This window comes from Oryzias latipes, chromosome 20, assembly GCF_002234675.1.
Source record: "Oryzias latipes chromosome 20, ASM223467v1".
NCBI classification, from domain to species: Eukaryota; Metazoa; Chordata; class Actinopteri; order Beloniformes; family Adrianichthyidae; genus Oryzias; species Oryzias latipes.
The window spans coordinates 3954246-3970056 of record NC_019878.2 but is presented as its reverse complement, the minus strand read 5'-3'; the positions used below and the strand labels follow the sequence as shown (position 1 = coordinate 3970056).

General features: G+C 44.6%; 1 protein-coding gene across 1 annotated transcript in view; it reads right to left on the bottom strand.

Annotated features, from left to right (window-relative positions):
• Nucleotides 1–1606: 1606 nt before the first annotated feature.
• The window catches only part of fars2 (phenylalanyl-tRNA synthetase 2, mitochondrial), a 126309-nt gene continuing 112104 nt past the window's right edge, over nt 1607–15811 (bottom strand). The window contains exon 10 of the mRNA XM_004080815.4: nt 1607–2695. Within this exon, the coding sequence (XP_004080863.1) occupies nt 2557–2695 (139 nt within the window). The 3' untranslated portion in view covers nt 1607–2556. The remainder of the gene's footprint in view (nt 2696–15811) is intronic.

Below are 15811 nucleotides of genomic sequence, written 5' to 3'. Positions count from 1 at the left end.
GGTGATTATAGAGGGGGGGGGGGGGGGGGGACCATGAAGCAGCATAAAGCAACAAGTTTCTGGACGGTTATACTCATTACAGTGAGGTTCAGATGTAATACAAGTCTATAAGGGCGGGGCACTCCAGGCAGCCAGCCACCCGGCCCACGGTTGGTCCAGGAAGGAGCAAGGCAGGGGCCAGGAGGAGGGCACACAGGACAAGAGGGGGTTCACAAGGGGTGTTGTCACCATGGCCCGACCAGGCTCACCCACAGTTGGAAATTTGGCGAGGCCCAGCGATCAGGGGCAGGGACCAGAACCCCCACCACAGGGACACGGACACCCCCGGCTCAGGTGTGATGTGATCCACGGCTTCTGGCCTTGCCAAAAAGCTCAGGGATCTCTCTCCTTGCGTGGAGAGAGGACTGCCGGGCCCAGGAAGCCAGCACCCAGGGAACACAGCCCAGGGCCCAGTACCCCCTACCAGGGATGGGGTAGGGGACAGATGGTCCAAGGTCCCACCTTCCTTGCGAAATGCGTGTGTGTGTGTTTGTGAGGGTGTGTGTGTGTGCATGTATGTGTGTAGGAGTGTATATTTTGAAGAGTGAAGGGTGTGTGTACTAAGGGGGTGCAATTAAAATTGGTGGGTAGGGCACTGAGGGGACATTTCCTGATTACTCACAGTGATGTCCCATCACCCTCCCCACCAAGGGGCCCTAAATGTCTAAGGTGCAAATAAAACCAAGAGAGGCGGGGCCCATTCCATATGGCAACCATGGGAGGGGGAACACTGCCAAGTAGCCCCCCCCCCCCAAGGTGCCCCACCCCTTCACCCTAATTTGAGATTATATGAGGAAGGGGGTAAGTCCGGGACAGCTGGTAGACTGTCCCCAGGTGGTCAAACAGCCGTCCACCAGCCTCTCCCAGCATAAGGCCCAGGACCCCTCGGCCCAGGGGCCCCATCCCCAGAAGCGCAGAACCCCCCAGGCCCCACAATGCCCACCCCACACAGAGTGAGTGCCCCCGCCCCCAGAGCTCTCCCGGGGGCCTGGGAAAATATTTTAACATGTTCTTGTGGAATTTTTCTGATGATTGAGGACATATATGAAGAAGATTAAAGTCAAAACTGCACTTCTGAATATATCTTGATTCAAATTGTTGTGAATTGTTGTGAAATAGTTGTCTTGTCTCAGTCGGGTTGAGATAAAAAATATCCCCTGCAGTTCTGCCAGAAAATGGGAGCTCATTGGTCTGTCATGGAGTGCTGTGTAAATTTTTGTCTGTTTTTTATTTTTTGTATTGTGTTCTGACGGACTTGAAAACTTGCTTGTAGTTTTGAACGTGAATAATTATTAGTCATCTTTTTGACCCTCGTTGCATTCCGTAGCCCTTCTTCATTCTTGTCAACAGACTCCTTATGTTCAATGGCAACAGCCTCTATTTATGAATCCCCATTTCCTCCGTCGTGTGTCAGTTTCCTGTCTTCACTGAGGGTCAGTGATGCTGCTGGGGGATCACTGCACTCATGGAGGCTTGTTCTCCATTTAAACATCCAATCTATTTAAAAAAAGATGCCAGAGTTGACTGGGTCTCTGCAGGTTCATGGACCAGAAACACGGCAACCAGACTGGTTGGAGTTTTTTATTTCAACATAGAAAAACAGCACAGAACTGCAGGTAACATTCAGAGGAAACATGGAATCTCTATTCTCTCAAAGTCTGATCTGAATTTTCAGGACCTGATCTTCATCACCTAACTGGGAATCATGAAAGCAAGTTTTAGTTTTTTATCTGATGGAGATAATTTTATAAACATTTTTCATAACACATTTTTTGCTCTGCTAAATTTAATGAGTGAAAAAACAAAAACAAAGTTTGTGGTTGTCTTCATTTCCTCACAGCTTTTATTTAGTAATGTTGGGTTTCTTAACCTGACAAAGTTCAGCTCTATGTCTCAGTTTCTGTAAAAATGTCTGGATCATTAAAGTTAACTCCGGAAAACTGGATCAGAACCCCACTCATGGACCTGCCCCCCCCTCCCCCCAGAAAAACAGCAGTGTGGAGTTTAGCTGGAGCTGCTGGGAGAACAGGAGGCCTGCAGGACACGAGGTGAGGCTCGCTGGCTCACAGCTTCATTTCTGAGGGGTTTGAAAGGAAAACACCTGGGTTTAGTTCCCTGGATGAGCGTTGCGGTTCCTTTGTTTGGGCTGAACCCCCCCCCCCCCCCCCTCGCTGATTCAACAGGAAGTAAAAGACAGTTTGAAGGAAAAGCTAAGAAAAAACCAAAAACCTTTGAGGAAGGTCAAACTGTTTTCCTGTTGGTTTTCTCTGCTCAGAACCACAGGAGCTGCTCTGGCTCTCTCTCATGCAGATTAAAGGCGACACGTGTCAAACTTGTACATTTGAGTGATGATGAGGAGGGAACAGACGACCAGGAAGAAGAAGAACCGCCGACAGCGGCCTCAAAAGCTGAGTGAGGAGCAGGAACTAAAGGCAGCGTGTTCTCCCTGCGGCTATGGTTCACAGCGACGGGGACGGATGACTTTGTGTTGGGCCCCTCCCATCGACGCACTGCAGCTCAGTATCGGCCCTGAACGCCAAGCTCCGCCTCCGCCATCCGCTCGATCTCCTGGTGGACCAGCCGAACCTCCTCCTGGGTCAGAGTGCGCTCCATGTGGCGGTAGACGATGCGGTAGCATCGACTCCGTCTGCCAGTCCTGAAAAACCCAGAAAGAAAAACCAACGGATTAAACAGACAATGACGTGAGGAACGAATGATTTTAGGTTTTTTCTGTCCCGAGAGACTCTGGTGTCTGGCAGATCGGATCATTACAACGGGGGTTCTGGTATTAACTCGTTGGGTGATCCAGGGAAAAACCTTTTGAACTGAGGCTAAACCTTATTTAATGAATGGTTGTATTAATGATATTGCTTTACTTTGGTTTTTATGTAACATGAAAAAGAGAAGAAGGAGGGGAAGAGAAGGAGGATTCAGGACAACGCATAGAGAGAAAACATCAAAACAGACGACTAAAGTTCCCAAGGTCACAAACTCCACTTTTGAGCACAAACACACACATCTAATGACTCAAATATACACACAAACACAGATATTTTTGGTCTAACAGACCTACACAGGTGAGCCTGCAGGTGTGTTCAGGTGAGTGTGTTTACCAGAATGTAGAGAGGAAGGTGTGAATCCCGAACAACCCCCGCACAGAGCCCATGGCAGCAGCGCATCATAACAGAAAGCCAGGGTCCCACAACTCCCACAGAAAGCCAGAAAGTCCGCAGACCTCCACACCCTCAGACACAGCAGAGACCACCACAGAAAACCCGCCCAGGCTGTCAGAAGCCCAGGATCCAGTCCTACATGCTGGAGCTGTCCGGGGGGCGCTTACTGCAAATCTTGTGTGTTTGTCATTCCCATGCGGTCAGTCCTGAGCCTGTGTGCGCACCTTACTGACAACGGGAGCGCTGTACAAAGGGCGCCATATGTCAGCTTCACCCACCCGTCATAAGTGCATCTAACTCACATCATCCAAACAAACACTTCATGTTACACTTACCTAACGCACGAAAATGGTACATTCCATTTTCATGACGTCCGTTAAGGTGACTGCAGGAGCCTCGAAGGGAACTGCAAGACACCCCCATGCTCAAAAGCTTTGGCCGCTCCTCTCTACAACCCACTACAGGCCGGGACAACCCAAAACCTGCACCACCTGAGTGAGTCAACCCCCCTATGCATGCTCGGGACTGAGGCTTTAAACATTTACTAAACATTTAGTGAGGTTGTGAATACAATTGAAGAAGCATAAAATATATCTCCCACAAATTAATAAAAGCTAAAATGTACTTCAATCTTATTAAGTCCCACCTCGCTCCTCACTCCCACCATCTTTTGATCTGTTTTCAAAGTGTTTCCAGGGGTCTTTTATGATGATGCCGTTTTTAGACAAAATCAAAAAACCTGTGTGGTTTTCTAGGACTTAGTTTCTGCAGAGCGGCAGGAGTTCATTAGAAATTCACCTCTGAGTTGTGAGCGGCGCCATTGGCCCACAATCAGTCGTACAGTTTTGATCCAGATTCCAGCTCAGATGAGGAAAACTAAGACGTTCATGGATCCATTTTATGTTGTAGAACATCTGGCCTAAAATCATTTCAAACACATTTCAATGAATTTTTCTAGTAAAACTTTTGTTTATGTCCTTACAGATATTCCTCATGTCTCCTTTCCCTGGATTTGTCTACTTCCTGCCATCTTTTCCTGTTTACTTTTACTTCTCTTGGTGTCTTCCTCGCTCCTCCTCATGTAAATCTCTTAATCTTCCCTGACATTAAACTTTCTCCTCCTGCAGTTGACATAGAGACTTACGGCACGTTACAAACACAGACCTACAATAACCCAATAAAACTCCATCTCTCTCTCTCTGCATTTGTTTCTTATATCGTTTGGCCTCTCAAAACAGGTGATGAATAATTGATAATGGATACATTTGGAGGAAATGTCAGCGAGAGAGTCTCACACGGACACACAAACACAGCCACACATTATATTTGTGAACACAAACACACACTGAGAGAACCATATTTCATGGACTGTGTCAGTAAATAATTGATGCCTCCATTATCCAGCTGATGAGGGGGGGGTGGAAGGATCGATACAGTAATCTGTGCGCACACAAACACACAAAATAAACAGGAATATGAGCGCCAAATATAAACATGCACTCATTTCATTATTCATGACAAACAGAGTTGTGGGTTCCACGCAATGAAGCGCGTCAGTGATGACAACGGGCGGCGTGATGGATGGAGGTGAGAAGACCTGATGAAGACGTTGGGATGGAGAAATGCAACAGCTCTCTCTGCTAAACGAGTCCACGTCAAGAGTGAGGCTGCTGCAGGTCTCTGAACGGTTAGACGGGAGCAACAAAAGGCTCCAAACGGGAGAAAAAGATTCAGCCGGCAGAACGTCCCAAAATAACGACAGATGTCACATCTGAAACGGGGTTAACCTTTAACCTCTACAGACCTGGGGTCCACATGTGTAGACATCTCCTTTAGCGTTATATTACCACAGGTAGGTACTTTTGATTAACCCGGGGGCTGAGACTATGAAAAAAAAAGGCAAATCAAACAAGAGCTTAGAAGGTTAAAGAAGCCTTGGTGGGTGGAAGTCTTTTAAAAGATGAGCAGAGGCTCTAATCTGTGAAAGGGGGCAATAAAAGATTGTAAAGTATTCAGTAAAAAGTTCACCAACATCAAGCTGGAGATAGTTTGAAAAAACATCCAGAGAAATTGAAGAAATCTCTGTGTGCCCGGGACAAGGCTGGAGATCTTTTCTGGTCTTTAGACCTTGAGAGAATGATTAGAAATATGGTTTCATAGACATTACTAAACGATCCAGAACACTCCACATAACAGAACCCCGACTGAAGATGAAACAGAGGCTCTAGCCTCAGAAGTGAACACGTATCTGAACATGAAGACCTGTTGTGTCCTGTGGACCAAGAATGAATTAAAGTCCCACTTAGATTATCTTTTGTTCCATTCCCAGGCGTCTTTTAATTATGATGATACAGTTTTCCAAAATAAAATAACCCTGTTTTGTTTTCTATGACATAGTTTCTGCAGAGCGGCAGGAGTTTGTGGAGTAAGCCCACCCCCTTTCCCTTCCCCTTTATAGAGAGCACTCTGTTCACATTCTCTCCCGCTAGCTTACAGCCACCCCCACCCTAACATGACCGGTGCATCTAAAATGGTGGGCAGTGTTGGAGCTGTCCAGCCGTACAGTTCTGATCCAGATTCCAGCTCAGACGAGGAAAACAAAGACGTTCATGGATCTATTTTAATCTATTCAGAATGGAGCTGAGCAGAGAGACTGTGGAACACCGATTGTAGCTACAGTGGTGGACAAAATTATTGGTACCCCTCAGTTAAAGGAAGAAAGTCCACAATGCTCACTGAAATGACTTGAAACGTTCAAAAGTAACAATAAATTCAAATTTATAGAAAATTCATTCATTCATTCATCTTCTTCCGTTTATCCCTTTCGGGGTCACAGGGCTGCCGGAGCCTATCCCGGCCACTTATGGGCGAAGGCAGGGGACAACCTGGACAGGTCACCAGTCTGTCACAGGGTCACACATATCACACACCCATGCACTCTCACATTCACACCTATGGGCAATTTAGAGTAACCAATGTACCTATGAAGCATGTTTATGGACGGTGGGAGGAAGCCGGAGTCCCTGGAGAAAACCCACACATGAACGGGGAGAACATGCAAACTCCACACAGAAAGGTCCCCCATTTTTGTTGTTTCAGGTCCCCCAGCTGGGACTTGAACCAGGGGCCTTCTTGCTGTGAGGCAAGAGTGCTAACACTGCTCCACCATGCAGTCCCCCCCCCCCAAAAAAAAATATTGAAAATTAAATAATGAAAATCAGCCATTACTTTGGATGTGCTGATTAACAGAATTATTTAAAAAACAAACTAATGAAATAGGGCTGGACAAAAATGATGGTACCCATAACTTAATACTTTTTTGTACAACCTTTTGAGGCAATCACTGCAATATAACGGTTTCTGTATTTGTCTATGAGCCTTCTGCACCTGTCGACAGCTATTTTGGCCCACTCCTCATGAGCAAACTGCTCCAGTTGTCTCAGGTTTGACGGGTGTCTCATCAATCCAAAGGACATTTTCCCAGAAGCTTTGTGGCTTGTCAACATGCATTTTTGCAAATTCCAGTCTGGCTTTTTTATGATTTCCTTTCATCAGTGGTGTCCTCCTTGGTCGTCTCCCTTAAAGTCCACTCTGGCTCAAACAACGACGAATGGTGCGATCGGACAATAGCCGCGTTTACATGGGCAAAAGTAATCGGAAAGAACACCTGAAGAAAAATGCGTCATGTAAACACGCCGTTCGGAATAGTCTGCCCCGATCAGACTCGTTCGGATCAAAATTTCTTTCCGATCGAGATAGATGGGTTATGCCGATTGTTGATCCGATTGTGTTGCATGTAAACGGTTCATTCCGATTGTGTGTCACTACTGCTCTGCTTTACGTTACGCATAAACGGTGTTTCGTTGAGAGAAAGCTTTGGAGCGCATACAGGACCGACCAGCTGCTCTGCGAACGCCCCGTGCAAAGCGCCGCTCCGCTTTCGCCCCGCTGGCTCTTCGCCTCTCCGCTATCTTACACCCATCGAGGGGGATGCGGGGGAGGAGCGCTTCGTGCCCACTGACGTCCAGACCCGAGCTCTATGTTCGGGCTCGGGTGCCAGTGGACCGAGTCTCTGAGCAAAGCAGCCGGATTTTTTAATAAGTTTTTTAGGGGAGGGGAGGATGCTTTGTAACGTGTGCGTTTTGTTGTTCTGTTATGTGTGGGAGACTTCAGACTGCGATCCGTCCCGCTGCTCTGGGTTAGCGGCTGCCGGACTCAGGAGAACCGTGTGCGTCCGAGCAGAGCTCGGACCACCAGCACACACAGCAGCTTTTGGGGCGGTGTGCGTGAGCTTTTCAAAGCAGAAATGTCGCTCAGTCCATCGAAACCGTTCAAACAATCACGTGGAATTGTGTTTCAAGTTGTGTCCCGACAAAATAAAGGCTGATATTATTCCCACACATTTACATGCAGCCAAGATGCAGATTGCAGCGTTTCATGGTCCGGCATTTTGTGTCCATCAAACAGGAACTTCAAGCTGCTTAGAGATGGTTTTATAGCCTTTACCTTTACGATGTTTGTCTATAATTTTGTTTCTAATGTCCTGGGACAATTCTCTCCTTCACTTTCTGTTGTCCATGTTCAGTGTGGTTCACATCTTTTCACCAAATAGCAACGTGACTATTTGTCTCCCTTTAAATAGGCAGACTGACTGATTATGGGTTGGAAAACAGCTGTGATGTCAATGAAAGGACATACCTGAGTTCATCATGACCCCTGGGCAATTAGTTTCAGTCTTTAATGGAGGTACCATCATTTTTTTCCAGCCCTATTTCGTTAGTTTGTTTTTTAAAAATAATTCTATTAATCAACAACTCAAAAGTAATGGCTGATTTTGATTGTTTAATTTTCAATAAATTTTAATTTATTGTTACTTTTGAACGTTTCAACTCATTTCAGTGAGCATTGTGGACTTTCTTTCTTTAACTGAGGGGTACCAACAATTTTGTCCACCACTGTATATCATCAATAAGCTCGTTTTCAAACGGTCTGGTCCTGATCCACAGCAATTTGAACAAAGAGATCCTCAGAACTGGAATTTTAAGCTTAATTTTCTTAATATATGTCCTCCATCGTCAGAAAAATGCATCAAAAACATGTTAAAAACTCCAAAAACACTCTTTCCATCAGAGTAGGTCTTTGAAATGGAGAGTCCACATGTGACGTTCTTCTTGCTAATCACAGATGCTGGTACCTGCTTTTCAGAGACAGCTGGTCTTACCAAACCCTGAACAAATGACAAGTGATGGTTGGAATCAAAATGAACCAAGAACAGCTTAATCATTTCAATTAAGAGGTAGAATAAAAGCTAAAGTTAAAATGTTCTGTGTTGGCCTCATTGTTAAAGGTTCGTCTGATCAGGGTTGTAACAGTAATCACACAAGTGTGTCGTCACAACCAAACACAACTCAGCATCTGACGAGAATCCGACGGATCCGCCTAACGGTTCTCCTCTCTCAGCTAGTTATAGACAGCGTTTGGTAAAATTAGCTGTGTGTGTGAGAGAGAGAGAGAGTCTAAAATAAGCTGTCAAGCTTTTGCTTTAATTGGAGCAGTGAGCTATTCATAGAATTGTAATTGCTGGGAGTGAAAATCTGTGTAAGCACTCTCCCCCACAGCTTTAGCAGCTCCTCTCTCTTTAGAAAAACCCAAATCCTGCCTGAATACTAAGCAGCTTTGCCTCCATGTGACACAGTTCATTATGTTACCTGCCTGGTGGAGGCACCTCCCTACATGAGCTCCTGAACGGCCCCCCTGGAACCATGTTTAATGATCAGAGGACAATGCTGTCCAGAAGCTTAAAGTCGTTTTGGGGTCTGAGGTAAAAAAAAACGCTGAATCCAAACGCTACTTTGGACCCTGAGGAAAGCTGCGGTTCCAGTGGCCATTACAGGTGGATAGGGCGGCTTGAAAATGGGCAAATCTGTACGGGGCACACAGGTGACCTGCACGATATATTGAGGTGGCTGACATCTGTGGTTCTATGCAGAGGAAATGTTTCATGTACATGTTTTTCTACCGGCATGCTGCGGGCGACCGGTTGTAGTGGACGTGTAGCATCGTTAATTGTGGGCGGAGCTTTTCTCACTTGTCACAGTCTATTTTGCAACTCCAACCATCTCAAAGTAGGGTCAGCTCGCACCACAACAACTTCTGAAGGAGAGGTGTTGTAAAGGCTGTGAAAGGTAGAGCGGTCAACCTCGGATCAGAAGATCGCAGGTTTGATTCCTGTCCTGCCTGCCCAGAAGCAAACACCAACTTGCTTCTGATGGATACAGGTTGGCGTCAGTGTTCGGCATCAGTGTGTGAATGGGACTGAGGCTGTAAAGCACTTTGGGCCTTACAGCAAGGTAGTAAAGTGCTAGACAAGTCTACACCATTTGCCATTTTCCACCTCCTGAGTTGATGGGTGACTCTGAAATTATGACTGCTCCTGGTTTCTCATTTCCAGCATCACTCTCTTTTTTTTTTAACTAACTTTGAATTTTCTAGAAATATTAATCTTCTTACAACAACAGTGTAAACTCTGGCTCCGTCAGTGAAGTCTGATGTCTTCGGCTGTCAGACAAATGTTGCTGATAGAAACTTGGGAACAGCAGGGATGGACAAAAGAGATTTGGGAAGCCTCAAGGTCAACGTGGAGGGGAAACTCCAGCCAAAACATGAAAAAGACTAAAAACGCCATCGATTTGATGTCAAAGCTCAGCAGATGGTGGGATGAGGAAGGAGATGGAGAGGGGCGAGCTTCAAAGAGAGGTGTAACGTTTCATCGGGGGACGCCAAAAAGCACCAGAAAGGGGGGAAGTCGATGGAGATGGATGAGCTTGAAAGAAGAGAGCTGAGTTTAATTCAGATAAAGGGAAGGGATGGAGAGACAGAGGCAGGACAGCGATCGATAGATGGAGAGCGGTCCAGATGAGAGGAAATTCCAGCCAACGCCCTTGAAAGAACCGTGCTGCCTTCAGGAGAAGCCCTGAAAACCAGGAGAGCTGAGTCTGTGAATCCTCAGTAATAGAAGGTGACAGGAGCGAAGAAACGATCTTCATCTGCTGGGTTTTCTTCATCATCAACCACCTAATGTGCCCTCTGAGACATCAGGTTTAGTTTAAGAGAATTCCTTTGCATCTTAAACTGATTATAATTTTTAAAACATTTACTCATCATCATCAGCGAACACGCAGTAATCAGTCCTGTTAATTATGTTCCTGCACCATGCAGAGGAACTGAGTTCACACTGATACAGCAGGATCACGAGCCGCCTCTCCTTTCATTAAAGTCCCTTTACATTTTTACCAAACATGTCCACAAACGCCAGCATAAAGGCAGATGTCCTCCTAAAAGTGATGGGTGATCACTACAACCTCAATGTTTCCCACAGAACTGACAGCAGCTCCATTAGGATGAGTCACTGATGCTCTAGAGCTGTGATTTTCAACCAGTGTGCCGTGGGAAATTACCCTCATTCACTGATCTAAAAACATTTACCATCTCCAGGATATCAGGTCTGTGTTCATTTACATTTACAAACACTTAGTGGTTAGGAATATGAAAGATCGTAAAATACTTTTTTCTTTGTGTTTATTTGATTCTATTAAAGTCAGATAAGAATGACGGCAGCACAATTCAGCTGTAGCGTCAGCTGTTTTCGGAAAAGTCCCGCCCCTTTAACTGTCTCCACCAATCATTCTTGGAGGCTTAACCCTTGTTCTATCCTAGGCACTTTAACATTGGGAGTTGGGTCATCTAGACCCACTAGACCAGGGGTCGGCAACCCAAAATGTTGAAAGAGCCAAATTGGACGAAAAAAACAAAAAAGAAATATGTCTGGAGCTGCAAAATATTAAAAGCCATATTTAAAGTATCTATATTAGCTATATTAGCCCACTATCAAAATGACTAAGTTGTTACAAATACATAATGAGCATTGATAACGATTACATTTTTATTTGCCCTGCAGTGCATTCTGTGGAGAACGACGCTTTACCTGAATGCTCTGTTGTGCAAGTTTAACTTCATTATAATATCAATGAATTATGTTTCATTGCTTTGATAAAATTAAAGAAATGTAATAAAGAAATCCGATTTTTGATGTCATTTATATTTTGAGGATTCAAACACAAAACAATAAAATGGAACGTGCGTGACGACGTTCCCCATGACAGTCAGCTTGCGCTCGAATGACAGAACAGCTTCAAGCATTTGCGGCGCCTGCAGACTTTCATTCAGCTCGTTTAGGTGGCTTGTCACGGTCATATCCACCAAAAAGTGCAGCCACTCAGTATCTTCCAGTTGCGGGTAGTTCAGGTCTATGCTTTTCAGGAATGTTTTCACGTGTTCTAAACAGACGACAAAGTGACGCAAAACGTCACCCCTGGACAGCCATCGGACTTTGTTGTGTAGCAGGAGATCAGAATATTTGCTTTCAACTTCATCAAGCAATGCACGGACCTGACGGTGATTCCATTTACATCAGCCACCTGCCTAGCGGTCCGCTAAAAGTAAAAAAAATAAAAATAAAAGAAGCCCTGCTGGTAGAAACGTGTTTCGCAGGCTATGACGCAAATTTTCGTTGACAGAAATGTTGAAATTGAAGTGGCGGTCATGTGCATTTTAGGTCTGTTAGCAGCAGGGGATTGTGGGATGTGGGATGATGATCTAATTAGGGCTCAGCAGGAGCGTTTCTGTTTGCCCACGTTTCTTTTCATATGGCAGTTTTGTTGTTCCACCTTAGTTTATTCTTCCTGTTATGTTGGTTCTTTATGTTGCACCATGAGTGTGGAAGGGAGAGAGGTTGATGGCCGCTGTGCAATGTTCAATGTGGTGTGTGTTCAAAAGAAATAGGCTTGATAAATCGAAAGAGGCTGCGCTCTCAGCTTCTCTTGTTGCCTACGCCTCTCTGAGACTGTTCGGTGTCGTGCGGTGTGTGGGACACGGACAGTGCTCTAGCACAGCCAGTTGATTGACAGCTCAACATTTATGACAGCTTGGCTCCCGTGTACTTGCCAGGCGTTACAATGTAGTTTTTGCACATTCTTACAGTATTGGAAAACGTTAAGAATGTTTGTGTCTTGTTTTTCCTCCTAAAGAAACCATATCAAAACAAAAAATATATTTCTCTCCCCCATCTTTTTACATTTTCAAACATTTTTGAAAATGCTCCAGGGAGCCACTGGGGCAGCGCTAAAGAGCCGCATGCGTCTAGTGCGGGGTTTGCCGACCCCCGCACTAGACAGTGCTCTGAACCTTTTTTTTTCAATGATTTGTGATCTTCACTGGTGTCCATGGATTACATGAAATCTTTCCACCTTTATCCACCTTTGTCATGGTAGGGCGAACACCTCAATGTAAGGGTGGGGTCATCTAAGATAGCACAAGGGTTAATCACACGTCATCAGTCTGACCAATCAGAAGTGGTTAAAGTCTTCACTTCCTTGTTCTGATTCTGCTCATAAAGTCTCTCAGCTCCAACAAAAATACCAGCTAAAGCTCGTCTTTAGTGGTTTAGCTTTCTGCGGGATCCGGTGTCAGACCGTGGAAAAAGTGAACAAAACCATGAAGCTCAGAGAAGCGAGTCTGTCTGCGGTCGGCGGCTGTTTGCACTACATCTCCCATGATGCATTGGGTTAAAGTGACAGCGTCTCAGCGCACAATGAATCTTCGTTGTCAAACGTCTTGAAACCACAACAAAAACGCATCAAACAGTTTTTAAATCTTCTAACTTAACTTTGATTACATCTTTTAGAAAAAAAACAGCTTTTTCTGCCACAATTATCACAAAAATGCATGTGAGATTGTGGAAGGACTGTAGATCAATACAGACTGTGAGTGTCTCCTTTTTTTTTTTTTTTTGGATGCTGGTGTACCGCGGGATTTTTGTGAAGGTTAAAGTATGGTTGAAAAAGGTTGAAAAACACAGTTCTAGAGGAAAAGAAGAGAAAGCATTAACAAGCCCGAGATGACTTTACAACAAAAAGGATGAGGTGAACCTGAGAACTTTCTTTGTCCTCTTGCAAAAGAGTGCAGACGCTTTTTTCCCTGCTCCTGCCGCTTCCTGCTTTATTTGCTTTTTAATCATTTAATTAATCATTTTTAATTATTTTACCTCATCCACAAATCCTGGAATATCAAACTGGTCATCCTTTTTTGTGACTTCCACCTATACAAATCAATATTTTTACGTCTGACAAGCCAGCGACATGTCCGGAAGAGGAAGAAAAACAAACTCCCACTGTGAACGCTGTCGGATCTACCAACAAGAAATAAAAGAGCTACAAACACGGATATTTACTTTGGATACTGAAAATGGACTTCACAAGACGCTTCCAGTAACATCGGGTGGTAAGAAGCCTGCTCTTACTACAAATGAGAAGAATAACAGTGACATAGACCTGAGTGATGTTGTGTCCTTTCCGAAACTTTGTGCGGAGGAACTCTGTGTTAAACCAAAGCGTAAAGATGACAGAACATCCGAAATAAAGCTCACAAACAGATTTTTACCCCTAACACAATGTGATGTTAAAGAACAAAGTGAAATTGGACCACAGAATAGGAGTCATAATGTTGGCAACAAAGCACAGGCAGAAAGAAAATCTGTGCCAAACGTCAAGGTCAGAGATACGCTGCTGCTTGGAGATGGCGCTATCAGTGGAGTCAGCCACAGAAGAATGCAAACTTTATGTTGCCCAAGTTCTACTGTTCCAGTGATTACAGGACTCTTATCTAAAGTCTTGTACCAAGGAGTCAAACGAATAATCATCCATGTAGGTGCTGTCGATATCAAAAAAGAACAATCTGAACCTTTGAAAAAAGACTTCATCAAGTTATTTGAAGAGATTGACAAAGTAGAGGTTGAAGCATTCATCAGTGGACCTCTTCCTAACATCGATGGGGTGTCACTCAAGTTCAGCCGTCTGTTTCAGCTGAACAATTGGCTCTCCAGAGAGTGTGCTTCCAGAGGATTCCATTACATTGAGAACTTCAATATATTCTGGAAACGAAAGGACCTATTCATGGGAAGAGGCCCACACCTGAACAGAGGTGGAGCAAGAGAGTTAGTGAAGAACCTCCTCCACGCTCTGGGGCATAGAGGCCAAGGCCCTGAAAAGGCAGTAAGCAAGGACCGAGCCAGTGTCCCAGGAACCACAGTTCTAGTTTATATCCCCTGCAAGAAGATTTTGACCAGTCCCAAGGAAACTAATCTCAAACTTGCTGCACTCAATGTCAGATCTTTATGCAACAAATCATTTTTAATCAATAATCTTATCTCTTCTTTTAATCTTGATTTTATATTATTAACTGAAACATGGCTTGACAAAAACGCAGGAAACATAGTTCTAGTCGAATCAACTCCCCCCAACTACAAACATGAATCGGAAATACGAGAAAATAAAAAGGGTGGAGGCGTTTCTGCACTGTTTAGAGATAATATTGCAACCCGCAGACTATCATTTGGTGTGTTTTCATCATTTGAGTATGTGTCCTTTAAGATTGAGTTAAAACAAACTCCTCCCTTACTCTGCATAGTTATGTACAAACCTCCTCAGCACAGCCAAAGTTTCATTGATGATTTCACTGAAATGCTCTCAGTTGTGTGCACAGACTTTGATGGTCTAGTCATTACAGGTGATTTTAATGTTCACGTTGATAATGTCAATGACAGAAATGCAAAAGAGCTCAATGCTGTCCTTGAAACCTTTGATCTAATTCAGCATGTGAGTTGCCCCACCCACAGCAGAGGGCACACTCTGGACCTGCTCATCACAAGGGGGGTTAATATTTACAATGTCAGTGTGGTTGATGTCGCCCTCTCTGATCATTTCTGTGTATTCTTTGACCTGTCTGTTGCTCCCAAACCACCGCCTGGCCCTGCAGTTGTCCAAAGGAGACAAATAAATCAGAGCACTAGGGCACAGTTTGTAGAAATGATAAACCCTGAAAACGCCTCTGGTGCCAATGTTGATGAAATGCTGAATTCTGTAACTTCTAGCATCTTGAATGTTCTGGATGTTATTGCCCCTATGAAGGTTAAATTGAGAAAAACATAGACAGAAAGCTCCCTGGAGGAACAATGATCTAGTCAGGGCACAGAAACAACAGTGCCGCAGAGCTGAGCGAAAGTGGCGCGAGTCAAAACTCCAGGTTCATTATGAAATGTATAAGGGGGAGTTGTACGCTTACAACCAGATCTTATGCAGAACAAGGGAAAGGTACTTCTCTGAAATCATTGGAAGTTGCAGCAGCAACTCTCGGGTCCTGTTCAGAACAGTAAACAGATTAACTAACCCTCCAACCCAGCTACCAATAGAACTGGTTTGCACACCTAAATGTAATGAGTTTGCTGTATTTTTTAATGACAAGGTTCAGGGCATTAAAAAAGCCATCAACTCCACAACACATATAACTATCGAACGGCCACCTACTCACTCTAAGCTGACTCACTTTATACCTGTCACTGACCAAACTGTCCAAGAGACCATCACCCGTCTGAGCTCGTCTACATGCTGCCTTGATGTGTTACCCACTAGATTTCTAAAGTCTGTCCTGAACAGTGTGTTGCCATCAATTACTCAAATAGTTAACATGTCTCTTCAATCTGGAAT